The 26,088-nt window shown below is 45.3% G+C and overlaps 1 protein-coding gene across 4 annotated transcripts in view; it reads right to left on the bottom strand.

Annotated features, from left to right (window-relative positions):
* UBN2 (ubinuclein 2) overlaps positions 1-26,088 on the bottom strand; it is a 645,107-nt gene that overhangs the window by 29,139 nt on the left and 589,880 nt on the right. For 3 of the 4 annotated variants that reach the window (XM_085601176.1, XM_085601177.1, XM_085601179.1), the window contains 2 exons: positions 24,148-24,388; positions 23,463-23,552 (listed from right to left, as the gene is read on the bottom strand). In XM_085601176.1, the coding sequence (XP_085457302.1) occupies positions 23,463-23,552; positions 24,148-24,388 (331 nt within the window). The remainder of the gene's footprint in view (positions 1-23,462; positions 23,553-24,147; positions 24,389-26,088) is intronic. The other variant, XM_085601178.1, reaches the window with a different exon arrangement.

Genomic DNA, 26,088 nt, shown 5'->3' on the forward strand with positions numbered 1-26,088 from the left:
TTACCACAGGTACCCAGGGCACTGCGATGAGAGAAGGCCTCTAAGGGCTGCAGCACTTATTGTGCCACCCTTAGAGACCCTGTATCTTCACACTCACACACTGCCTTTGCAGGCTGCGTGTTTTGGTGCAGAACAAAGTGAAGAGTCAACATGGCACAAAATCCTTGTGTGTCATGCCTACAATCCACTGCCCTGGCACTGATCAGTCATCCCTCTAGCTGGGTGCACTATACCAGTGGTAAGGGTACAGGTGCATGAGCCCTGTACCCCTACAGTGTCTAAATCCATTCTTAGGCATTTTAAGTGCAGTGCTGCCATTAAGAGTACATGGTGCTGGGAGTTTGTCATTACGAACTCCACAGCACCATAATGGCTACACTAAAAACTGAGAAGTTTAGTATCAAACTTCTCAGCACATTAAAAACACACTGATGCCAGTGTGGGATTTAATAAAAAATGCACACAGACGGCATCTTAGAGATGCCCCCTGAAAACTAACCTACCACTAAGGTCCAGGCTGAGTGGCTGCTTTCAGCTGCCACCACCAGACATGTGTCTGGACCCCTGGGTCGAGAGCCTGCTGCTCTTGGGGGCCAGAAACAGTGCACATCCTGGGACGAGGTGCCGAGCCTCCATCCCCAGGATGAGCAGGGTTCATGAAGGGGAAATTTCAAAAGCTTGCCGCCTTTGTGAGCTTACCCAAATCTCTTTCTGCTTTCAGCAACTGGTCCCCACTGGTTCTGACCCCCACTTTGGGCGGGAGATCCGGCGGGAAAAACAAGTGAGCAAGAGAGGTGTGCCCACAACTGCCAACTCCACCCCTCAGGTGGGGGAGGGGAGGTGGAGCACAACTCTCAGTCCCCGCCATCTTGCAGATGGGAGGACTCAGTCAACCAGGGAAAGGCTTATGCCCCCTTCCCACTGGAGGGTGGCATAATAGGGGGTGTACCCACACCAGGGAAGGGACCAATTGGTCCTAACCTTTTTACCGACCAGTAACGCTCCCTAAATCTAGTATTTAGGGACAACCCTAAACCTTGCTTCCTCAGACCAGAATAAACTACAAGAAAAGAAGGACCGAACAGCCGTGCCGAAGTTACCAAGAGGAAGACGCCCACTGACTTGGCCCCAGCACTACTGGCCTCTCTCCACATCGAACCTGCCCCTGCGAAACCCCAATATTTTTTCCTGCAGCCATTGACCTCGAAAACCCCAGAGGACCTGCCTGCCTTCAACCACAAAGACTGTCTCCCGTGAACACCGGATTTGTTCATCTCCAACCTCTGGCTCCGACCGGACACCGCTGATCCGCACCACTAAGCACCAGCCGTCCACGGCCTGAGCTCCAGTGGGCAAACACCACAAGGAGGTCCCCTCTGCGACCCTGACAAGAGATCCGGCGACCCCTCACCTGCCTCAAGCCACCAGCCGACGCCTGCAGCCTCAAATCAGAAGCCCCCCCAACCGTGACCAGGAGCAGGTAAGAAGATATGACCCTAAAAGGCAACCCTGCACCCGAAGCCCCACGGCCTTGGGTGGCCCAACCAACAGTGCCTAACCAACCCCCAAGGTCCCAACTTACTTCTCAAAGTGGTGGTCTCACCCAGAAGATCTTCGTCCCTGAGCCTGCAGTGCCGTTGCAAACCGGAGGTTCCCCATTGAAAACAACAGGGCGCCCGACGTTGAAACAGCACCCTGCACCCGGCCGCCCTAGTGCCGCTGAGGGTGCACCTTTGGTGCTACTTTGTTTCCCTATTTGCCCTGAGCGAAAGTCCAGGAGGTTTGCTCCCACAACCAAGTGGCCTACTCATCAGAAGCCACCAACTGGAGGCCCCCTATCCCCCATTGGATAACATTGGGCCTCAGCACTCTGCACCCGGCCGCCTTGTGCCGCTGAGGGTGTAATGAAAGTGCATCCCTGACCCTGGGGGACCCCCGAGTCTACTCCCAGAACCTCAACTCCCACTTCCGAATACTTACCCTAAACCCGATAACACTATTTACCTCCATAGGATAAAATTGACTGTTTTTCTTGGGAAAGTGTGGAGTTTGAAAACCTAAAGAATTTCTTTAAAATTGCACTAACAAAAACAGTTTTACTTACCTGTTTACAGGAAATGTCCCAGTGTAGTATCCAGGTATACTACACTGTGTAAGAAAAGTTATCTAAAAAGTAACTTACCTGTAATTTTATTGAAACTCCTATACAACGTATATGTACTGTATTTACAAAGCATTGCATTTCTCAGAAACAATACTGCAAGTCAAAACAAAGTGCTTTTACAATTACAATCCATACTGTATTTCAACTGTATATTTACTGCAAAGTAAATATCATGTACCTGTGCCAGGCTTGCTTGGTTCTAGGAAATAAAATAACTACAAGAATATTTTTTACACAAAAACAATTGGTCTGAAGTTCAGTCTTTGAGTGTGTGAATTTATTGGCTGAGTATGTACAACAAATGCTTAACACTGTCCTCCGATAAAGCCTTACTGCTCGACCACACTACCACAAATAGAGATTGCGGTGCTATACAACTCTACCTCTGCCTACCTTTGGGGTTCCACTAGACTGTTACACACTATACCTCACTTTGGTATGGTATATACAGAGCCAGCTTCCTAAACCTTCCCATCTGCCACTGCTTGAGAGAACAGCCCAGGCCTCCTCCGGGCACTGAGGCAGCACCTGCGCGACTGTATCCCAGTTAGTATGGGAGTAGCTGCCCAAAAGGCATGCAGTATTAAATCGACCGCAATGCCAAGCTGGAGGAAGAGAACATCTTCCCAAGATGGTCCAGCTGCTTGGATTCCCTATCAGGGGGAGCAAGAAGGGAATGTACCTTTTGATGAAGAGGCTTGGACTACCAAGCTCTCAGGGGAGGGGTGTTTGGTCAGGAAAGCTGGGTCGTCCGGAGTGGGGCGGTGGCATTTGGTAATCGTCCTATCCACAGAAGCCCCCGTACTGACCTTGGACCAAGTGCCGAGAACATCATACATGAGGGCTTCAATGAATGACAAAAGGGGTTCAGAAGAGGAAGCCACAGGATGAAGCACCTCTGTCAGGAGGTTAGTCCCGACTGCCACCGTAGAGAGCTTGAGGCCATAGACCTCAGCTGCCATCCTCCAGTGTGAGGAGTGTGGGCTTTGCGACCGTTCCAGACCATCCCCACAAAGAAGAGCAGGAGCGACACGAAGACTAATGCAGGACCTCCAGCAGCTTTCGGGACCGCTCAGGCAAAGCCTTCAGGTTCATGGACCGGCACTCTGATCACGACTTCGAGTCCTAATTGCACTCCAGACAGCAAAGGCACAGGATGTGCTGAGCCGTCACGGACAACATTCGGTGGCAGGAGGCGCAGGGCTTGAAGCTGGTTCTTCGCTGGGAACCTCAACGCACCAGGAGTTTTATCACTCGATAAAGATGTCGACAAAAAGTTCACCGAAAAGTGGCTAGTGGTAGCTCTCTCCGGATCTGCGCTAGGCTGGCGCGAAAAAAGAAATAACTGACGTCATCGCACATGGGCTGCGTCTATGTAGGTTCTGCGACATCACTCCAGCGCCAACTGCGCCACCTAAAGATGTGCAGGGGTATTGCTGAAGAAAAAACTCCGGATCCAGTCTGACACCTGGGGGGAAATTCTAAGGTAAGGAATCTACAACTAACTCTCTATCGGATATGAATGTTGGTTCATTTCTGAAAGTGTTGAAATATTCGGGTGAAGAAAATAACTTCTTGTAAGCAAGCCTACTGTTGTCTATTGTTTCATTACCGAGCACTGTGGGAAATATACAATTACCACTGTAGGAAGCTGGCACTGTATATACTATACCAAAATGAGGTACAGTGTGCACAGAGTCCAGTGGAACCCCAAAGGTAGGCAGAGGTAAAAGTAGATAGTACCTTACGCTCTATTTGTGGAAGTGTGGGCGAGCAGTAAGGCTTTATCAGAGGGTAGTGTTGAGCATTTGTTGTACACATTCAATCGGCAAATGATGTCACACACTCAAAGACTGAACTCAGACCAATTTTGTTTGTATAAAAATATTATAAAGTTATTTTATTTCTAGAACCAAGAAAAGCCTGGCACAGGTAAGTGAAATAAATGCTTTGCAAAATGTTATGCAGTGTTTTACAATTGAATGCAGTTTCTAATGCAACTGATTGAAATACTCTTAAGGTTAAAATGTCGAAATTACATTTCAGATTACCTTTTAAGTTACAGCTCTACATGCCAAGAACAGATGCATACTGGGTAAGTAGCATTTTCCTTCTCTCCACCGGAATACATAGACTGTTTTCCCTTGAAAAATGTTCTAAGTGTGGAGTTGATTTGTATGAAAACCTGAAACTACAGCTGTGCAAAACTGATTTTACTGACCTTCTCTCTAGGAAATGTCCCAGTGTAATATCTAGGCATATCACACTGAGTAGAAAAAGTAACTTAAAAGGTAATCTGAAATGTAATTTCGACATTTTAACCTTAAGAGTATTTCAATCAGTTGTATTAGAAACTGCATTCAATTGTAAAACACTGCAAAAGATTTTGCAAAGCATTTATTTCACTTACCTGTGCCAGGCTTTTCTTGGTTCTAGAAATAAAATAACTTTAGAATATATATATATATATTTTAAATTATAATTTATCCATGAACAGAAATCAAAAAGGCAAAAGTACAGAATACGATACAATACACACTTGGGACCACACAGCATTAAACAAATTAAATTAGAATTCTGGTTGAGACATACATACATTTCAAGTTTCAAAACCATTTCTTAATGAAATCCCAGGTCGATAAACCGGTTCGCTTTTTCCCTGGTCGTTTGAGCATATACAATGCAGTTTCCAGCTGATAAATGGCCAAAATCCTTGTTCGCCATTCCCCGAAAGTCGGGGGATCAGGATCAATCCATCTAGATGCAATACATAGTCTAGCTATAGCCATGCAAATAAACCAAAAACGAGCTTCGGGATTACGCTCCTGACCCACATCATGAGTTGAAAACACCCCTAACAACATTGCTTCCGCTGTCAAATTACAATTTACACCTAATGAAACATTAACAAAATATTGAACCTCAGATATAGAACAGGCCAACTTAGGATAGGCAAAAAACATGTCTACCGAGCCAGCCGCATAAAGATTACACCTAGGGCATTTATCTCCCCTTCCCATCTTCTATTTGACTATTTTTGATGGTGTATAATATAAATTAAAAACAGACATATAGAACTGGCTTCTCAAATTTCCCGCCAAAAGAACTGAGTTAGCCAGTTCTAACAGCGCTTGTATATCAATCATGGACCCAACTCCCCGATTCCAACTGCTTTGTTGGATATCTAAGTCGTCTACTTGCACAGACATAAAACATCTATAAAACAAACCTATTTTTGCCTTAACTTTAATTAATTTAAAAAAATAATTATTCCCTTCCAGAAACAGCCCTTTCAATCTGGCTTGGTCCAAAAAACTATGAATTTGCAAAAGTTTGAAAAAATCTCCTCTGGGTAGGTGGAATTTATCCTGAAGTTGAGTAAAGGATAGTTGTTGTCCAAATTCATACAGATGCCCAATAGTCCGAATTCCTAATGAACCCCACCTGCGAGAAACCAAGTCTTGAAAAATAGCGGGGAGTACCCCTATAGAATCGAAAGGGGTAAATAATACTATTTTAGGGATCTTATAAATTATTTGAGTCTTTTTCCAAATCAAGAAGGCGGCCTCCAACACCTTAAACCGGGTCTTTTTATAATAGCTTGGTTCAAAGATCCTTATTAAAAGATTTCGGGCATTATTGCCCAGAATCATTCTATAAATTGATGGAGTATGCGCAAGATCATACATTTCTTCTTCCCCGAAAATTAGATCCCCGAAATGCCGCAATAGAGAAGACCAATAATAAAACCTAAAATTCGGAACTTCCCAGCCGCCATGTACTCTGGGTAGGTTCAACCACTTAATTGCCCTCCTCGTTCTCCTATAACCCCCACATAAAGCGTACACGCATTCTTTCAATCCTACTAAACAGAGCCTTATTGAATAAGAGAGGAATAGACCGAAAAAGATAAAGGAATTTGGGAAGTATGACCATTTTCAAAACATTCGATCGTCCATATAATGATAAATGTAACCTATCAAAATTAATAATAGGATCGATATTGGCCTCTGGGATCTTGCTGACATCGGATGTAATACGGATACCTAAGTAAACCGCCTCTGAAACAATGGCTATCTGTTGGGATAGCCGACCTCTGAATGTAAAACTTTGGGTCTTGCCCAAATTAAGTTTATACCCAGACACCATACCGAATTCATTAGTGATATTTTCAATTCTACTTAGAGTAGTTGTAATATCAGAAGATATTATAGCCAGATCATCCGCATACGCTAATACCCTGGGAGCCTCTATCGGAGAGGCTACCGGGGAGATCCCAGGATTAGAATCAAGTTTAGAAATCAGGGGTTCCAAATATAGTGCAAATAGGAGAGGTGAGCAGGGGCACCCCTGCCGGGTCCCTCTGTTCACCCTAAATTCCGTGGACTCTCCTCCAAGTGTCCTAATAGTGGCAGTAGCGTCTTTATAAAGAGCCTGTAATGCTTCAATAAAAACTAATGGAAAGCCCTTCCAGGCAAGTACAGCCCATAAAAAATCCCAAGAAACCCTATCGAAGGCCTTTTCAGTATCTAATAGAGCAAGACCCATTGCAGATTTGGACACTTGAGCCCAATCAAACAAGGCAATAACCCGTCTTATATAATCAATAGTGATCCGGCCTCCAATAAAACTGTGCTGCCTAAGGGATACCAGCGGGGTAATAACCTTCCCCAAACGATTATCAATAATTTTAGAAAAGATCTTACTATCCGAGTTTATTAAGGAAATCGGGCGATAAGATGACAATTCCAAGGGATCCTTCCCTTTTTTCCTAAAAACGACAATTGTGGTCCTAGACCAGGATCTTGGTGGCCGCCCGAAAAATGCACTCTGAACTATAGAATACAACTCCGTTTTTAAAGTATTGCGAAAAGTTATATAGAATTCAAGGGGAATTCTATCTGGGCCCATTGCTTTACCCCGTGAAAGAGAAAGGAGCGCCAGTTCCACTTCTTCCCATGTAATTAAAGATCCTAACTGCTCCTTATTAATTTGAGATAACACTGGCCCCTCAATCCCCGCTAAATACGCTTCGGGTTCAGCTGTTTCCTCATTCGTATAAAGTCTCTTATAAAATTCCATAAATGCCTGTCTAATTTTCAAGGGGGATGACTGAAGCACGCCATGGATATCTTTAATCTCCAAGATGCTATTCTGGGACTCCTTCTGACGTAATCTAGTAGCAAGCAGCTTGCCAATTTGCTCCCCAAATTCATAACATTCCCTCTTATAAGTCTCAAATTTAAGGGCAGCCTCTTCGGCAAAATGCAGATAGACCATTGATCGTTTTATTGCTAATTTTTTCTGAGATTCTACTGTCAGTTCTTCCTCTGCATCCGCCAGAATTCTCAGGCTTAAATCCATTTCTTCTCTACGTTTTTTTCCCCACGGGTCCCAGCCTTAAAGGCATCCCAAACTATCGGCTCAGAAGCAGACCCCTTGTTTAATAAGAAAAAAGTTGTAATCCATTTTTCCATATGAGTGCAGTACTCATGGTCCAAAAGTAATTTTCTATCAAATGACCAATTGTTAATTAAGACAGGGGAATCAAAACCCGAAATCTCCAAGATAAGAGGGTTATGATCAGAAATAATTCTCGGTAACATCCGCACCGCTCTCCTGGCTAACAAAGAATGAGAACCAAAAAGTAGTCTTAACGAACCAGCTTCCTGTGCGGAGCCGAAAAAAATGTAAACCGGGGCGGATTAGACCTTAATTTAGCCCAAGCATCAAATAACCCCTGATCCTGCATAAGCATATGTAAACTTTTGAAAACCCTGGGTTTTTCCCCCACATAAGATTGCCCAGTAAAAACATTATAGCCAGTCTCCAGATGTATATTTAAATCCCCACAAAAAAATAAAGGCTGAGGCCATTGTGCTAGTTCGTAATTGATTGAATCGAGGAGTTCGGCATCGTCTAGATTAGAACCATACACACTACAAACTGTATAGCGTTCCCCCATCAGCCTCATTTCAACTATCACCCACCTGCCCCATGAATCCTCTTTTTCCTATACATTCACAGTCCTTTTTTCGCTAATATAGCGACCCCCCTTGTATTTGTAGTTTGTCTTGAGCATCCCAAGAGATCCATCCCAAGCATACCCAACCAGCCTCTATGGGCCCATGAGTAATGTGTCTCCTGAAGGCACACCAAATTCCAGCTCTGGGACTGCATCAATCCGGCTAGAACCTTCCGCTTTTTAGGATTATTTAAACCCGAGATATTCAACGTACACAAAATCAACTTCCTCATTCTAAAAGTAAAATGTTTCTATAAGTAAATATAAATAGTAACTGTGATCTGCAACCAAGCGAACAAAAGTACATCTCGTGGCCCAAATTGCTCAACAAAGCAAAAAAGCAGAACATAATACTCTTAAATAGACAGTTCATGGATAAGCATTCCCCCCCACCCCCCCACACCAGTGCAACCCATCCCCCCTATAGTGAGGCCCCCTCCCTCAACACCCCAACTATCGTCTCTTCCCCCCCCCCCACGCCCCACCCCATCACCATCCCCAAAGAGCCTGGGGAAGAACGCCCCATTTGATGTAGAATTGATTTCTCAAGCTCCCTCCCCCACGATGAACCAGCGTAGCCCCTGCATAGTAAATCACGAAGAACAATCATAGCAAGATTGAACCCCCATAACATATAAAAGTATATAACAGGATACGGCCTCCCTTTCTTTCACTACCTAGGTCCTGAAGAAAACCCACCTGACCCACAAGGGCAACCGTAAGGGTTGAAACATGTCGACCTTTTTTTATGGACACCCTAAAGTGCACTAGACCATAATTAGTCTTCCAGTGCACGACAAGACTTTGTAAATATCTCGAATCCAGTTTGATTAAAATACGTATCTGGATGTACGAGATTTTAATATCACTTCTCTTCACTTAAACACCATCACCTATCTCTTGATCACTACTGCAATAACCAGTGGTTCAAACTCCTGATGGAGGAAGCATGAAACTAACCCTATGATGATGCTGTCACGTAACTAATAGAGAGCAGAATCAAGATATACCGCTTTCTCGACTTGCGTACGTGAATGAGGGTTTTTTTTTTTTTTTTTTTTTTTTTTTTTTTTTAATCGGTATACTATACGAATATCGCAAACCCTGGTTACTCAGGTCAAGTGATCCATTCCCCATTTGATATTTTGAGTTCAAGTAAAGAAGCTGAATGGATCACGAATACTTCTTTCTCCCCCCTTGTTGATTATAATAGGGAGATTAAGGTAGCCAAACTCGAAGATTTCAGGAGCCAGATTGCAAGGTTGAGCTGATTGGGAACTGGGTGTCTTATCTCTCCATGGTTCCGAGTAAGATGTTTGGGTGAGAGGTGTAGCTTTTGATGTGGTACTACTGATCGTTCCAATAGAGTTTTGAACCATGGTGGTCTTGCCCATGTTGGAGCAACTAGGATCATTGTGAGGGAATGTTGTTTGAGTTTCCTCACCACTAACGGAATGAGTGGGAGAGGCGGAAATGAGTAAGCAAATTTGCCTGACCAATTCACCCATAGCGCATTGCCTTTGGGCAATGGGTGTGGATACCTGGATGCGAAGTTTGGGCATTTTGCGTTTTGGTGTGTGGCAAACAGATCTATTTCTGGGGTCCCACCCCTGGTAGATGTTCTGCCAGGAGGTATATCTTTTACGGAATGGCCCATCTCCATATGCTTTGCGCTAAGTGCGATAGCTGTAGGGAGTGTCCCCCCCCCCCCCCCCCCTTGCTTCTGTATGTAATACATTGCTGTCATGTCTGTACGGATCAGGACAGCTTTGCCTAGAAGGTGCAGTTGAAAAGATTTCCACACTAGGAAGATTGCTAACAATTCTAGGTAGTTGATGTGAAATTGTTTTTGTTGGGGGTCCAAATACCTTGAATGGTATGGGTTTGAAGAGGAGCTCCCCAGCTGGTGAGCAATGCGTATGTTAGCACTATCTGTGGGACTGGCTCGATGAACGACCGCCCTTTGGAAAGGTTCTGTGTGTTCCACCACTGCAGAGAGCGATGGGTGCGGTCGTCCACCAACATCGGATCTGTTAGCTGACCTTGAGCCTGGTTCCACTGTCGTGCTAGGCACTCTTGTAATGGACGCATTTGTAGTCTTGCATGAGGAACGAGAAAAATGCAAGAGGCCATCATCCCTATTAGTTGCATGAACACTCGTGCTGGTAGTAAGTGTTGTGGCTGAAATCTTTGAACTAGCACCTGTATAGCACTTATCCTGATTGGGTTGGGATATGCTAGAGCTGTGGAAGTATTTACTATAGCTCCTAGATATTGTTGTATTCTGAACGGTTGGAGATGGGATTTGCCCAGATTTACTGTGAATCCCAGACTGTGAAGCATTTGTATTGTACGGAGTGTGTGTTGAACACAGCTGTTGTGGGATTTTGCTTTTATAAACCAGTCGTCCAGATAAGGGAAGATATGAATCTGCTGTCTTCTCAAATGGGCAGCAACCACTGCTAGGCACTTGGTGCAAACTCTGGATGTCGTAGTGACTCCGAATGGTAGAACTTTGAACTGGTAGTGTTGGCCATCTACCACAAACCTGAGATATTTTCTGTGAGTGAGATGGATGGGAATGTGGAAGTAGGCGTTCTTTAGATGTAGAGTGGAGAGAAAATCGCCTTGCTGGAGTAGTGGAAGCACTTTCTGTAAAGTGACCATGTGGAAGTGGTCTGATTGGATATAGAAGTTGAGCGGTCTGAGCTCCAGTATTGGCCTGAGAGAGCAGTCCTTTTTTGGAAATAGAAAATAGAGGGAATAGACCCCTGTGCCTTGATGAGACAAGGGGACTGGCTCTATGTCATGTTTTTGTAATGGTGCAAGAACCTCCTGTTTGTGAAGCGTCAGGTGTTCTGATGACATTGGACGCTGTTTGGGAGGAATGTTGGGAGGGGTAGAAGTGAGTTCAAGACAATAACCATACTGGATAATTTGTCTTACCCACTTGTCTGTTGTGATGGAATTCCAGACAGGCAAGAACTGTGAGACGTCCCCCGACAGGAGTGGGATGATCGGGGAAAGCACAGGGAAGTCACTGTTTGGTGTTAGGGGAGCTGCAGGTGTTATTACCCCTGCCTCTGCCCTTGTTGTTGCCCCTGTAACCTCCTGTGAGAAAGTGCCATATTTCTTGCATGGTATGCCCCCACTTTTTGCGAAATTGCTGATGTACTTTGACTGAGTGTGCCCCGGGCTCCTGCCAATCAGGTACCCAGGGCCTATGTTCCGTCCCTAAAACTGTGTTGAAGCCTAAACCTAATTGGCATCTCGGGTCACATGTCAGCCCCTGGTAAATGGTACACTAGGTACCCAGGGCCTTGTGATCAGAGAAGGCCCGTAAGGGCTGCAGCACTTATTGTGCCACCCTTAGAGGCCCTGTACCCTGACACACACACACTGCCCTTGCAGGCTGAGTGTCTGGGTGCAGAACTAAACAGTCGACATAGCACACATTCCTGTGTGCCATTCTCACAACACACACTCCCCTGGCATACCTCAGTCACCCCTCTAGCTGGGTGGCCTATGCCAGTGGTGTGGGTCCAGGTGCATGAGCCCTGTGCCCCTACAGTACCCAGGTCCATTCCTGGGCACTGTAAGTGCAGTGCTGCCATTAAGAGTATATGGTGGTGGGAGGTCGTCAAAACGAACTCCACAGCACCATGATGGCAACACTGAAGACTGAAGTTTGGTATCAAACTTCAGCACATTAAACCCGCACTGATGCCAGTGTGAGATTTAATGAAAAATGCACGAACCTAACCTACAATCCACGTCTTGTCTGAGGGGCTGCCTAGGCTGCCACACAGCAGACATGTTGCTGGACCCCTGGGCCAAGAGCCATCCGCTCTCCTGGTCCTGCAACAATGCACATCATGGGCGAGGTGCTAGGTCTCCTCCCCAAAGATGGGCAGGGGAAGCTTCAAAGGCATGCCGCCTTTGTGAGCTTCTCCAGGCCACTTGGTGTACTCAGCAACAGGCCCCTCCCGGTTTTGATCCCCACTCTGGCAGGAAGAGTGGCCGGAAACCCCAAGGAAGGAAAGGGGGTGTGCCAGTCTCTGCCAACCCCAGCCCTCACGTGGGGGAGGCGAGGTGAAGCACATCTTCGGGCTCTCGCCATCTTGAAGATGGGGAGCCCTGCACAATCAGGACTAGGCTACTGCCCCCCTCCCACAGGAGAGTGGCAGGATAGGGGGGTGTATCCACCAAAGGGAAGGGACCCATTGGTCCCTGCCCTTTACCTACCTGTAACACCCCTAAATTTAGTATTTAGGGGCACTCTGAACCTTCCATCCTCAGGTCCAGATTCCAAAACAAGCAAGATCAAGAACCAAGAAGACCTGCCGTGCAGCTGCTAACAAGAAGAGGAAGACAGCAACTGATTTTGCCCCAGCCCTACCGGCCTGTTGACCCTCGAACCTGCTCCTACTAAACCCCGGCGTCTCCAGTGGTCAGCAACCTCAAAAACACCGGAGGACCGGACTGCCTTGGGACTCGGATTACCTGGGACTCCCACAAGCAGTGGTACTGCTCAAAGCAGGTAACAAGCCCCTGGCATCAGCCAGGAACCGCGACTCCTGAACACTCTGCACCCGACAAGCCTGGCCTGTGCTGGAGTGGACAAAGACCACGAGGACATCCCCCCCCCCCCTGCGACTGTGACCCTGAATCCAGCACCCAAGGACCCACACTTCGACGATCCTGACGACACCTGCAGCCTCAGAACCAGGGACCCCTCCAACCGCGACCAGCAGAGGGTAAGATTTCCCGAAGCCAAAAGGCACCCCTGCACCCGGCGCCCTGCGGCCCCCTGTGCCCAACTCCTGGGTGCCTACTTATCCTCCAACTACCCAACTTAACTCTCGAAGTGATGGTCGCACCTGAAGAATCTTCGTCCCAGAGTTTGCAGCCTTTGTTCGTCACTGAGCTTCTCCATTGAAATCCATTGAGCGCCCAACAGCTCAAAAGCACCCTGCACCCAGCCGCCCGAGTGCCCCTGGCAGTGCAACCTCTACTCTAAATCTACTTCCCCACTTGCCCTAAGTGACCAGGAGCCCAGCTCCCACAGCCGCGTGGCCTGCTAGCCAGCAGCCACCAACCAAAGGCCCCCTGCCTCCCATAGGATAACAATGGGCCTAACTCACTCTGCACCCGGCTGCCCCTGTGCCGCTGAGGGTGTAACAACTGTACTTACCTGACCCAGGGAGACCCCCGAGTCTATGCCCAGAACCTTAACTCTGCCAGTCGAGTACTTACCCAAAAGCAGATAACTCACTTTTCTTCCATAGGGTAACATTGACTGGTTTCACTTGGAAATTCTTCTAAGTGTCGAGTTTTAAAGCTTTAAAATATTCATCTAAAATCAGCCGAATAACGAAAACAAATTTACTCACCTGCTATCAGGAGAGATCCCAGTGCTGGATCTTAGTGCCCAGCACTGACCCTGCAAAGTAATTACAACCGTACTTACCGCTAACTTGATTTTCCTCCATAGGATAACTTAGCTCTTCTAAGTGTTGATTTTGCAAACTTACAAATATTCGTTAAAAATCGCCTGTATAACAAAAACGCATTCTTTCAACTGTTTACAGGAGATGCACCAGCGCTGGATCCAGGATCCAACACGGAGTTAGAAAAAGTAACGATAACCCTACTTACCTGCTGTGTGAATTTCCTCCCATAGGATAACATTGGTGATTCTTATGTGAAAAAGTTTGTGTCAACTTTTAAAATACAATAATATTCCATAAAAATCACAACTGTAACCAAAACATTTTTACTCAACTGTTTACAGGAGATGTCCCAGAACTGAATCTTGGATCCAGTCCTGTGGTAAGAAAAGTAATCTAAAAAGTAATCGATTGCATTTAACTAGAAATTCCCATTGAGCTCAATGTACAATTGTGTTTGAAATTGTGTTGCCCATTGCAACAACTGTATCTATTGCATTCACAAGTCTTATGCCTATTGAAAGTATTTATCTAAAGCATCTCATTCTGAGAAAGTATATTTTGATACCTATTGTTGGTTCTAAAATAAAACTATATATTTTTATACAAAACCATTGGCCTAGAGTTACGTTCTTGAGTGTGTGAGACCATTTGCTGAGTGAGTGTACAACAAATGCTTTACATTGTCCTCTGATACTGCCTTACTGCTCCACCAAGCTACCACTTTAGAGAGTAAGGTTATATCCAACTTTAACCTCTGTCAAACCTCTGGGGACTGTGGACTCTATACACACTGTACCTATTTGGGAACAGTATATACAGAGCCACTTTCTTACACCTCCTCTAGTGTATCCTCTGGAAAAGGAGCCCTGGTTGGGACTTTTGTAGGATGAGGACGGGTGTTCTGGTGTATTCGTTTTGGAGCCTGCTCTATAGAAGGAACGCCTAAAGGAGCCTCTGGTAGAGGGCGACTGTAGGGCTCCCATAGACTTGGCAGTCTTTGTGTCCTTTTTTATCTTTTCCAAAGTTGTGTCCACTGCAGAGCCAAAGAGGTGCTCATGGTCAAAAGGCTGATTAAGGATGGTATTTTGTACCTCTTGTTTAAAACCAGATACCCTGAGCCAGGCATGTCTGAGTAGTAAAACACTGGTATTTACCGCGCGGGACGCGGTGTCTGCTGCGTCGAGCGCGCATTTGATGGATGTATTAGTGATTAGTTTGCCTTCCTGTAGAAGGTCATTGGCTTGGTCCTTACATTGTTGAGGTAGGTATTGAATGAGCTTTTCCAGCTCCTCATAGTGAGCCCTGTCATACCTTGCCAGAAGGGCTTGTGTGTGGGCTATTTTCCAGGAGTTTGCAGCTTGAGATGCCATACGTTTGCCTGATGCATCTAATAATTTAGATACTTTGTCATGAGGTGGTGTGTCACCTGACCCCAGAGAGTTTGCTCTCTAGCGTGCATTTGCTACAACCAGGGAATCTAAAGGAAGTTGACCCTTGATGTATATGGGGTCAGTGGGAGCTGCCTTGTATTTCTTATCTATTCTGGGGTTAAGAACCCTAGCTCTAACTGGGTCTTTGAACACCTCAGGAGCGTGTCTAAGAAGACCTTTTAGCATTGGCAAGACATGAGCAGATTTTTCTGGCTGGTCAAAGGTTTCTAGTAGAAAATCCTCTTCTACAGATTCTGAGTGTAGTTTGACTTCATGGTATGTTGCGGCACTATTAATTCGTTGGGCAAAACCCACATTGTCATCTGGCAGAGATGGTTTTGAGGGGTAGAAGTCCGGATTATTATTTAGATCAGGATCAGTATTATAGTCATGCCATGGGCCTGGATCCTGTGGTGGATCATCAGGATCCTCAGTGTCTAATGGTACTACTTCTTCATCTTCATGCCCATCCCCATGTGCATCGTCACTATCCTCTGGTTGTGGAGAATGTGCTGGATAAATGAGTAAATTAGGGTCAATTGGTGGAGGGGGTGGTGAAGTATTAGTTGCTATGTGTAATGTTATAGAGGAAATGGTGCATGTGGTAAATGTTCTGGTTTCCTCTTTGTAGGTAGCTTGGTTACTATAGGATTAGTCTTTGGATGACTTATGATGGTGGTTTGCTTCGGATCGGGGAGAACAAGCTCTTTGGAATCAATTGTTTTCTTCGGTGTGGAAGATTTCTCCTTGGAAACTGGTCTTGGCTGTTTAGTGACAGTGTCTGGTATAGAAGCTTTCCTTGGCTCCGAGACCTTCGGTGCGGGTTGTTTCCGCTCCGGTGTTTGTTTAGGAGGCTTAGTTATGGGAGGTTTGTCCTTTAATGTTTTCGGCTCTGAGGTTTTCGGTATCGAAGTCTTTTCTGTGCGCTTTGGTGCGGAGGTCTTATTCGGCTGCTTCGGTGCCAAGGGGTCTTTTGCCGTTTCAGTGCCAAATGTTTTTACAGTGCCGATGGAGAAGGGCGCGGCATCTTGGGCAACTTCGCTTTCGGTGCCGAAGATGGCTTTTCAGGACCAGGTGGTTGGCTCGAGCCGGAAGGCTTATTTTTGTCCTTCGGCACCGGGCCCGGAGGCAGGGCGCTTGAAGTCTTTGTACGGCAGAGGCGAAGGTGTCACCGAAGTCTTTGTTATGGGCTTGGGTGAGGCGGGGGTCTCGGTACTCACGTCCCTTTGAGCCGGGGTGATGTCATCTTCGGCGTCGGAGACGTCTGCTTCGGGGTCCAGGACCTGTTCTTCCTGTTCTGGTTCCGGAAGACTATTGGGACCTGGATGGAAGATGTCCGGAATGGAACCTGTGCCTCGGAACATCTCGTGGCGTCGAGCTCGATGATCCTGGATGGTCTTCTTGGACTTGAAGGATAGACAAGCCTCACAGTCGTCCTGTCGATGTCTGGAGAGAGGTACAAATTACAAACAGGATGGAGGTCAGAGTGTGGGAATTTAGCACCACACTGCAGACATTTCTTAAAGAAAGTCCGTTCCATCGACGTCCATTTTACCGGTGCGGGTAGGCCCAGCGGCCCACGTCTAAGTTCGCAGGCGAAGTTTTACGAAAGTTGTCGAGGGTGCGCGTCGAAAGGAACACGATCGAGACAATACTTTCGGTCAGCTGTGATTGCGTTTTGAAAGGGGGTTCGATAATGATACCGACCCGGAGCGCGGCAAGTCACATCCGAACCCAATGGCGGAAAAAAACGATCTAACGATGGAGCCGATGCCCATGCGCACTATCAGCCGAAGGAGGAGTCACCAACCTCGTGACTACAAGACTTCTTTGAAGACAAAAACAACATGCAAACATCTGAGCCCAACACCAGATGGCGATCTGTGAAAAACTGTACAATCTGCAGTTCATATGCTTCGAACTAGTTATATTTTATAGGCCCATTCATCTTTTTGTAGGCTAAAGCCCGATTTGCTTCTTTTACTTTGAGAGTGCTATTTTTAATATGGTCTTTACCAACCACTAGCTCTGGTTTGTATATTGCTAGAAATAGTTTTATTTGGGTTTTTTATTGCAATGGGCAGGCCTTACCTTAATGCCTTGTTGTGTAGATATGGCTTAAGGGTTTTTCAGGTCCCTGGTTGCTTTATGTGTGTATGCATTCCTTGTTTGATGCTCGCTTTTGGTAGCGACACAAGAACGCTATGCGTATGCTGCGGAAGCCAGCTTTTACCTTTTCCTGTTTATGGTATTGCAGAATGTGGATGGTATCAAATTACGTGTTATGTCCATGTCGTTAAGAGCAAATTGAGGGGAGAGGAGTGAAGGCTTTACTTTGTTATATGCATAGTGCGTTTCTATAGTAAGGCACTGCTGACTGATTTTGGAGAACTTTAGCTTGGTACTGTTAACCCCTTCCCCGCTCATGACGGAACCACTCCGTCATGAGCCACGGTTGCCGTGTGCTCATGACGGAGTGGTTCCGTCATGCCGCGACCGTTGGCGGTCGCTCCGCCCACGCGGCGCTGTTTCCCCGCCTGTGCGGGGGGACAATGCAACTGGGCGGAGTCATGACGGAACCACTCCGTCATGAGCACAGCTCAACCCTGGCTCATGACGGAGTGGCTCCGTCATGAGCACAGCGCCACCGCGCTGCCCCCCCACACCCCCCAGCGCTGTGGCGGAATTCCCGCCGCAGTGAAGGGGTTAAAGGATAATAGTAAGGGAATCACTGGCGGGGTGGTCATTGGGGTGCGCCAACAAACGTTTTCACATAGGGCGCCACCAGCGCTAAGGCCGGCTCTGTGCGGGGCATATTGTGTGTCTCTGAGAAAGAATTCATGGTAATTGCAGCACATGACAGGCACTGCGATTAACATGAATACTCACACAATCTACACTGATGTGTTGCTGCAACCACACGCGCGGTCGGGTTACTGGCGCACATAGCCTTGGCTGCAGCGCACACAGACCTTACGGTGCCGCACACAGAGGAACAAAAATTAGAGGGAACATTCGTGACGACTCCATGGGGCAAGCCTACCTTCAGCAGCCAGTCATTGAGGTAGGGGAAGACTGGAATCCCTGACTTTGGAAGATGCGTGGAAACTACCACCACGATATTGAACCCCTGAAGGGCACTGGCAAGGCCTAAGGGCAATAGATCGAACTGAAAATACTCCTATCCCACCTTGAACCACAGATGGCGCCTGCAAGCTGGGGACGTGAAAATAAACACCCTGCAGGTCAAATCCTACCATCCAACTTCCAGGGTTTACGGCAGACAAAACCTGGGTCCGTCAGGGAAAGACTGCTGTATGCTGATTCTGTTGTACGTGTGGTCTGTGGATACTGTAGCCAAGGCCCTGAAAGGGCTGAGGAGTTTGCTAGACTGGCTGCATCTGCTACCAATATTGAATCCCCTACCATAGCCACAAAGGGGATGAAATTGGTAACGAGGCTGACAAAGTAATGGAAAGACCAAACAAGTACGACGTGGCCATACTATCTCAAGTGCTCAAGGACAGGGTCCGCTTCTTCCCTCAAAGAGGTGAGAACCATTAAGGGACATGTCCATCAAGGTGAGCTGGATTTCACCCGAAACGCTAGAGGACATCCAGGCATGGCTTCAACAGCCACACTAGTGCCAACACCATACGTAAGCAATCTATGGTGTCTAAGCCACACTGAACAGTACATTTAGCTGCATTATGGCTGTCTCGATGGACCCAGGACTTCAGGTTGGCTCAGAACTAGGGTGTGAATCTGTTCAGAAGGGTTTGACAGACAGACTTTGTGAGAGAGACTCAGAATCTTGACAGCTTGCACCTCTCTCTGGAGTTCAAGAGTGGCAGTCATATTTGGACTTTTTATATTGTTTCTTCAACTTCGCAGCATAGGAATGACCTTGGGAGCGGGACCTGGTCCAGGACCTTTACTTCCAACTCGACCATGTCACAGAATGGAGGGCTTGCCACTTGCTGGCACGTAGGGGTACGGCTGAATATTTTCCCGATCCAGACTGATGCCTGGGGAATATTCAGAAGGTGAGGAGTCTGCAGTTACAAGTATCAGAAGTTATATCACTATGCTACATAAAGAATAAACCATTGACTTTAAAACACTTGTTATTTTTATCTCCTACCCGAGTACATCAGATCTTCCTCACGAGTATGAGAACCTGAAGCTTCATTAGATACTCCCAATTTAAAAACACACTGCATGAGATGTATACAAGCTAGCTGGGGATCACTTAGAGAAAAACCCTGAAGTAGGACTTTGACTCATCAGGGCACAAGAGAAGGCGGAAACATTTTTGATAGAAGTGAATGCAAGACCTGTTGATTTCAGTAAATATTCCAATAAGATTTATTAGTGGTACTGCGAATATGCAACATATAAAGGAGAAAAATCCTCTAGGTATAGTCGTACGGTATTGTTAGTTACCAGTTTAGCTTTTATTGAGATACGTTTTTCAACAACTCCCACCCCTGGTAGAGTCTTCTAGGATGGTATTCACATACCTTGATGGTGAGAGGATACTATGATAAGATGTGGGAGAGGTATCCTTTTCCAATATCTGGGTATATTTGTAGACAACTATGAGACCTCTAGGTAAGATCTCCTTGTTAACTACCTGTGTACCTGTTTGGATACGGTTTTGTCTTTATCTTAGAGTTCCTTAGACAAGGTTTATGTCAAACTCATGAGGCCCAACTATGCAAGTGTGCTCCTGTCGACATTTATTATGAGTGAACGGCTATTGGAATTCCAGATTCATCAACACTACCATCACTACTAAATTCGCAGTCATCCTGAGAGAAAGAATAATCAGAACCTTTGAGTGGGAGCTCTGGAGAAACGCACATTATATGTAAAGGAATCAAACTGGAAAAACGCAGTCAGCATGTTCTTCAACATTGTGGATGTCATCTAGGAGGCTTTCAATAGTGTGGTCGCCGAGAAAAAGTTTACATGACAAAGGGATGTGAAAGAGGCCGTCAAAGAAGACTTTGGTGTTTGAAGCTTTGGAGGCACTCTGAGTGACGCTTGTATTTGAATTTGGATTTGGATTAAAAGTAAGAGTTACGGCAATCAAATAAGTGCTAATTGGTCAGGAAGTGTTGCCCTTCTCTATGGATTTGGCTCTAGAACCAGATGCCTGCACTTTAGAGGACATAGAAGGTATTGATACAGTAGTCACAAGAGGCTTGGAGGATGAGGCTCTGACAATTTCCAATTTGCATTGTTTTTCTTTGAAAAGACTATGTGGACACTTTACAGATCCAGCTCCTGAAAAACTGATTTCAAGGTTTTATTTAGCCAGCCCTCATTGTCACTGCAGGTTTTTGATCTGAATCTTTGACATGTGCCATGGTTCTGAGCAATATCACCAGATATGTCAAGGCCATACATGTACTTTTTGTGAGTATCTTTAAAGCAGATTGTTATGGCTCCACATGAAGATCATGCCCGATTAAGAACTGGAATATGGGTCACAAATCAAGTTCTGAGGGCTCAACCACCCAGGGATGGGAGGGCCCTAGAGAAAATACTGGTGACCAGAACGAAGTGAAATATGTTTTCAGAAAGAAAAAAAAAGGCTCCCTGTAGTCAAACTTGAGGTACAGTAGAAAATGTAATGCACTGTGATTTTTTGGGGAAATGGAGCATTGAATCTCTCCACCTCATAGGCCATATTCTCAATTACATAAAGGTGGGCAGATACCAGTCGATGGCTGTTATAAATGCTGATTGAAAATATACACTACTATATTAACTGTCTACAGATCTTATTTAGAGAAAGGTCTGTAGGAAATCCACCTCTTCCGAGTGGACCCCATAGATTTTTAGCCTTTTGCTGAGCCCTATATTTTTTACTGGCTTTAGAACTGTGCACCTTACCCCTGCTAAACCCTTTAAACATGGTTGAATTGGCATATTTAACTTGACTAAGTCCGTAGGATACAGTACAAAATGTAACAAGGGTATGGAAGTTTAATTTCACTAGCGAGCAGCAGCACCTGATTTGTGCCACCCACTGCTGTGTCAGTGCAAACATGACTTCAGGTCTACCAATGTAGCCTGATGAATCAGCGTAACTGCAATCTGACCTGTCAAAAACCTATTCACAGGTCAAAACCTCCCTTTTAAATATTACTAAGCCACTCCTATGTAGGCCTTGTAGCCCACAAGACAGAGCATGGTATTTAAGAATAACACATGTAGAAATGTTTTATCTCAAAATGTCCTTCCAAATACTATCACCCAAAAGCTATTTTCACAGTGGCAAGCCTAGCTGTCCAATGGAGAAAACCAGAGTATAGATTAAAATATTAAATAGTGTATCTTGGGAATGGGACCAGCCCGACATATAAAAAAGAAAGAACTATTTTTAATAAAACAAAATTTAGTTCATGGGGTCGTATTTTTTATGGATAGTACCTGCCCGAACTGTCAGAAGGCTGATTAACACAAATCTCTGCCAGCTTCCAGCCAGCAATTAGTATTGAATAGGTATGAAATGCCTCCCAGAATAAGCTGACCTGAATGGGTAAATGACTACTATGAACTTCCAAGAATAGGTTGTGGATGAGTGGGGGGTGCTGTGGGCATCCTTTTTAACACTAGTGTAAAATCTGTTTCAGTTTCAAATCCTACTCGACAGGTTTGCTGGATTCACCTATAACCATTACAGCACACTTGAGAGAACAGGATGCCAAAGCAAATTCTTGTGGAACCATTGTTTGGTTGATAAATGATTCTGCTTTTGTCCTACCAGACTTCTGTCTCTGGGTTTATCATGGCTACGGTGGCTGCCTCAAACAGGATTTTAGTGTTAGATGTGGAAGGACACTAGGATTACCATAGTATACTTCCCTCACACCCCCAAGCTCCCAGAGCCCAAGTTTAGTGAGGCCTAAGACTTGTGCCATCTAGAAAATGCCCTAAGTGGGTAGGGTTGGCTGCGGGAACTTTCACCCTATTGGTTATGGTTTTCCCAGGAGTAATTCTAACCCATTAAGCTAGTGCTAGGCATAAATGTGGCACCTGCAGGCACCCAACTTCAGAATACTTTCTGGACCTGCGGAAGACCAGGAAAGGTCTGGACCTGCTGTCTGATCTTCAGAGGAGCCCTGAAGGACTGGACCTGCACCCTCTTGTACCCAGGGCAAATAAGTGAATTCCAAGGGTCATAAGGCTGGCCTCCTATTCAGGTTACAAGGATACAAGCTGCAAGAAGCCTTTTTCTTTAAGTACATAGCTGACTAGTGGCAACTGGACCTGGACTGGACTCTGCTGGTGACCTCTGCCTGACACCCTACGAGTTTTAAAGTGTCTCCACTTCAGTCCTGGGTGGGTTTAGAGTTGTATTCCTGTGTTGGACTGGGACTTAACAGATTAAATGAGAGGGTAGAATCTTTGACCAGGACAAACCTGGTTGGTATATCCACATTCCATCGCTGTCATCTTCAAATTGGGCCTCGATCGCAGTAGACTGTGACCAGCGACCATCATTAAAGCTTCGCATTTTTCAGGCGTTTTCTACTTCCCCTTATTGAATTTGTCATTTTGTTTATTTTATCTTACTTTAATACGGTTTTGATCTTAAGTGTATTACATTTTAACTTTATTACTGAATGGTACTGCATAAATACATTGCCCTAAGTTAAGGAGGTCTCCTCTGTGCCAAAGCTAGCAGGGGATTGAGCTCAGGTTAACATAGTGACTGAAAGTTCACCCCCACAAGGGTTGTGATTAAGATGGGTAGTCACCCACCCAAATAATAATCCAGGGTGGTACTGTAAAGGCTCTGGTAAGTATCGGTAATTCAATTTCTTCCATAAGTAGAATACCCACTGGACAAATTACCACTGCCACTCTGTAACGTCATGGATGTTCATTACTTTCCTTCATTTTAGCTTATTTTTTCTATTACAAGTTGTTGCTAAATTGCAGAAATAGGTTTATATACAGACTGAAAGACTGCCCTTTTTGTCGTGCTTGCCAAACAGCTAGGAAAGAAAAGATTAATAAATGCCTGAAAGGTAATGATTTCTTTATTTGATGGACCTCCTAAGTCAGTCTCATTTGCCTTATGACCAATGGTTCTCAAAATTGGGATTTTAAGATAATGTTTTGCACTTGATAGGGCATGAAAAAGTTACTTTGATGTGACAAAGGATCTCAAGCTTAGTTGATTTTCTTAGGTTAAATATACTGTTAACATCCCCAACCGATTAAAGTAAAATATCCAACTGAAGATCACACAACCCCCTTCTGAATTCCATAAACAAATTCATGCCAGGTACGGAAGGATTTCTAAAGATCGTTTCAGTTCATTATTTGGTCTCTCCCACAGAATGGAAACATGGGATGCAGCCTCTTACCTGCAAATGCCTGCTGCAAGTGTGCAGGTGGCATGGTGTGAGAAAGGTTCGCTGCATGCTGTGTGCTGGTCTGTAAACCTTTCAGCAAATCTAGAAGGAGAGAGAGAGACAGCGAGAGGGATGGAAAAATAGGAGAGAGGGTTACAGACCCTGACACCAGCGGGCTGATGCAAGAGAGAAAACTAACCAAAAGGGAGAGTGGAAATTTAGTCTCTAGGAGTTGAGCAAAAGTGTGGCCAATGAACTATTTTAGGAACAGGGCTGTAGAAATATTCACCCAGGGGGAGGAGGGGCTAGATGTTTAGCTTAACAGGAGCAGCCTATGTAGTGAGTATATAGCAAAAAGTCTTAAAGCATAAGTTGCATACATGTAACACTGCTTCCTAGCCACAAGGTTTTTTCTTTCATAGAAATCACGAGTCCTCAGACAAGTTAAGATATGAAGTATCCCATGAGGGGGCCAACTGAAAGTCAAATGAAAACAAAACAGCAGATGCAAGTGGCAGCTACAGGAATGCATTTCATTCAGTCTCACAACCACCACCATTATGAAACCTAGGGCAAACACCATGGAACAGCCTATGTTCTAATTAATTAAACAAAAAACAGCAGTTGTGGAAGTTCGCAAGCAAATCTCTGATAGTGCGCACCACATAAACCAGGATGAGTTCCGGCAGTGACTTACTTTGAGTGAGACTGTGGTGGAATACAGCTGAGGTAGTTCCTGAGGAAGTGGTCACTGCATCGCCACCAAAGCGCAGCAGCTCCAGCGGCAAATGGAAGGGCACAGTTACGGGAACTAGTCCGCCCAACATGCCGAAAGGAGTCAATGGTGAAGATGCCACGTTCTGATTAGTAACAGAAAGAGGCGACGTCATGAGGGTCAGAGGTGAGGTGTTAGCCAGTAAAGATGCCCCAGCTGTCGACTGCATAGAAAGGCAAATCGGTACATGTCTTCACATGGAAAAAGAATCTCAGAGCAAAGTTTATAATACTAGGATCATCATCAGTGTAGGATGACAAGTCAAAGATGCATGTTATTTGCGACAGTATGCAGTGCAGTATGAAAAGCAAAAGGCTCATGTTAACTTTAACAGTCTTATTTTGAAGCCTCTCTAATTCTTTCTGGTTGCTGACCTCCGGAAGCTATGCATTTTCTACTATATACAACACACCATCAGTGGCACGCTCTTCATCAATCACTTTCATCACTTATATAGGCAACACCCTTCAGCTGCCTATGACCCAATGCACTACTTAAATACTAGGGCCACCTTTTCTTGAAATGCCTCATTCATAAATAAATTAAATGTACACTATATTTTCAGACTACAAGCTTCCTCAAAATTCTTAAGCTTCGAAAAGAGAGAGACAAAGGTAATTGTGCAGCATTTACTTGGAATCTCAGGGCAAAAAAAAAAGATAGTATTGTCCTTTACAAAAGGCATTCTGAATCCACAATATTGTTGTACTCCAAACGAATGCTCAAGGAAAAAAAACGTACTTACCTACAGTAATGATCTTTCTGGTGGATACACTACCTGCAGATTCCTCACCTGTAGAACAATCCCAGGCGCCAGACTGTATCCAAAAAACACAGGTCGCCAGTAATGGATGCTGGACTTAATCGAGACTGGAAGTAACATCAGGCGGCGATACCGAGGTCATAAAATGCCCGCCCCAGAGCATCAACATCAGTTTCCCACTGTTTTTTCCAAACATTCAAGACGAGAGGGCAGATGGTCATTGATGAAGAATTGCAGTACCATACTAATGCAAGATGGAATGTTTCCCTATAATCCATCAAACTGGGAGGCAAACGAGTCAGTGAGGAATCTGCAGGTAGATACAGCATTCACTAGAAAGATAGTTACCGTAGCAAAGTAACTTTCTTCTGATAAATACTTCTATCTGCAGATTCCACACTTGTAGAACAGATTTTGCAGAAATACCATGAGCCCAGGAGGCAGGTTGCTTGGTGGTTAGACAAGGAATTCAAGCAAGATACCCAAGGCAAAAATGGTCACTCCCTGCACACCTCTGTATCTAGGCAGCAATGCTTCGCGCAATGATGCCCATGTTGCCGCCTCACAGATTTCTGCAAACAGGACACCTCGAGCAACTGCAGAAGTTGTTGACCTAGCCCTAACGGAATGGGGCTTGGATCCCCCTCGGAGACTCCTTCTTGGCTAAGGCATAGCAGGTCTTGAGGCAGACGATGATCCACCATCCACTTCTGTACTGCCTTTTCCTTTTTGGCACACAGTAACCTACAAAACGCTGGTTGTTCACCTGAATTCCTTGGTATGATCCAGGTAGTAGGTAACCGCCCTCCTACGATCCAACCTATGCAACCATTCTTCCTCTACTCAGTGGGGGAGAGGGGAGAAGGTTGGAAAGGAATTAGTCACTTACCTCCAACTCCAATTCTCCAACATTGGTATCTTTTTATATATTCACATGCTTAAATCATTCCCAGTCATTAGGATAGGAACCCCAGGTACATAACAGTATACAGTGCAAAAAGGCCATAGGCCTGAAATTATTTTGTGCATCTATTAACACATCCATCTCATTTTAAAACTCCTAAACTTCAGCCAATGGGGTGGAAGCTTAAGCTCTCCTA

The sequence above is a fragment of the Triturus cristatus genome, chromosome 4_2 (assembly GCF_964204655.1).
Source record: "Triturus cristatus chromosome 4_2, aTriCri1.1, whole genome shotgun sequence".
Taxonomy (NCBI): Eukaryota; Metazoa; Chordata; class Amphibia; order Caudata; family Salamandridae; genus Triturus; species Triturus cristatus.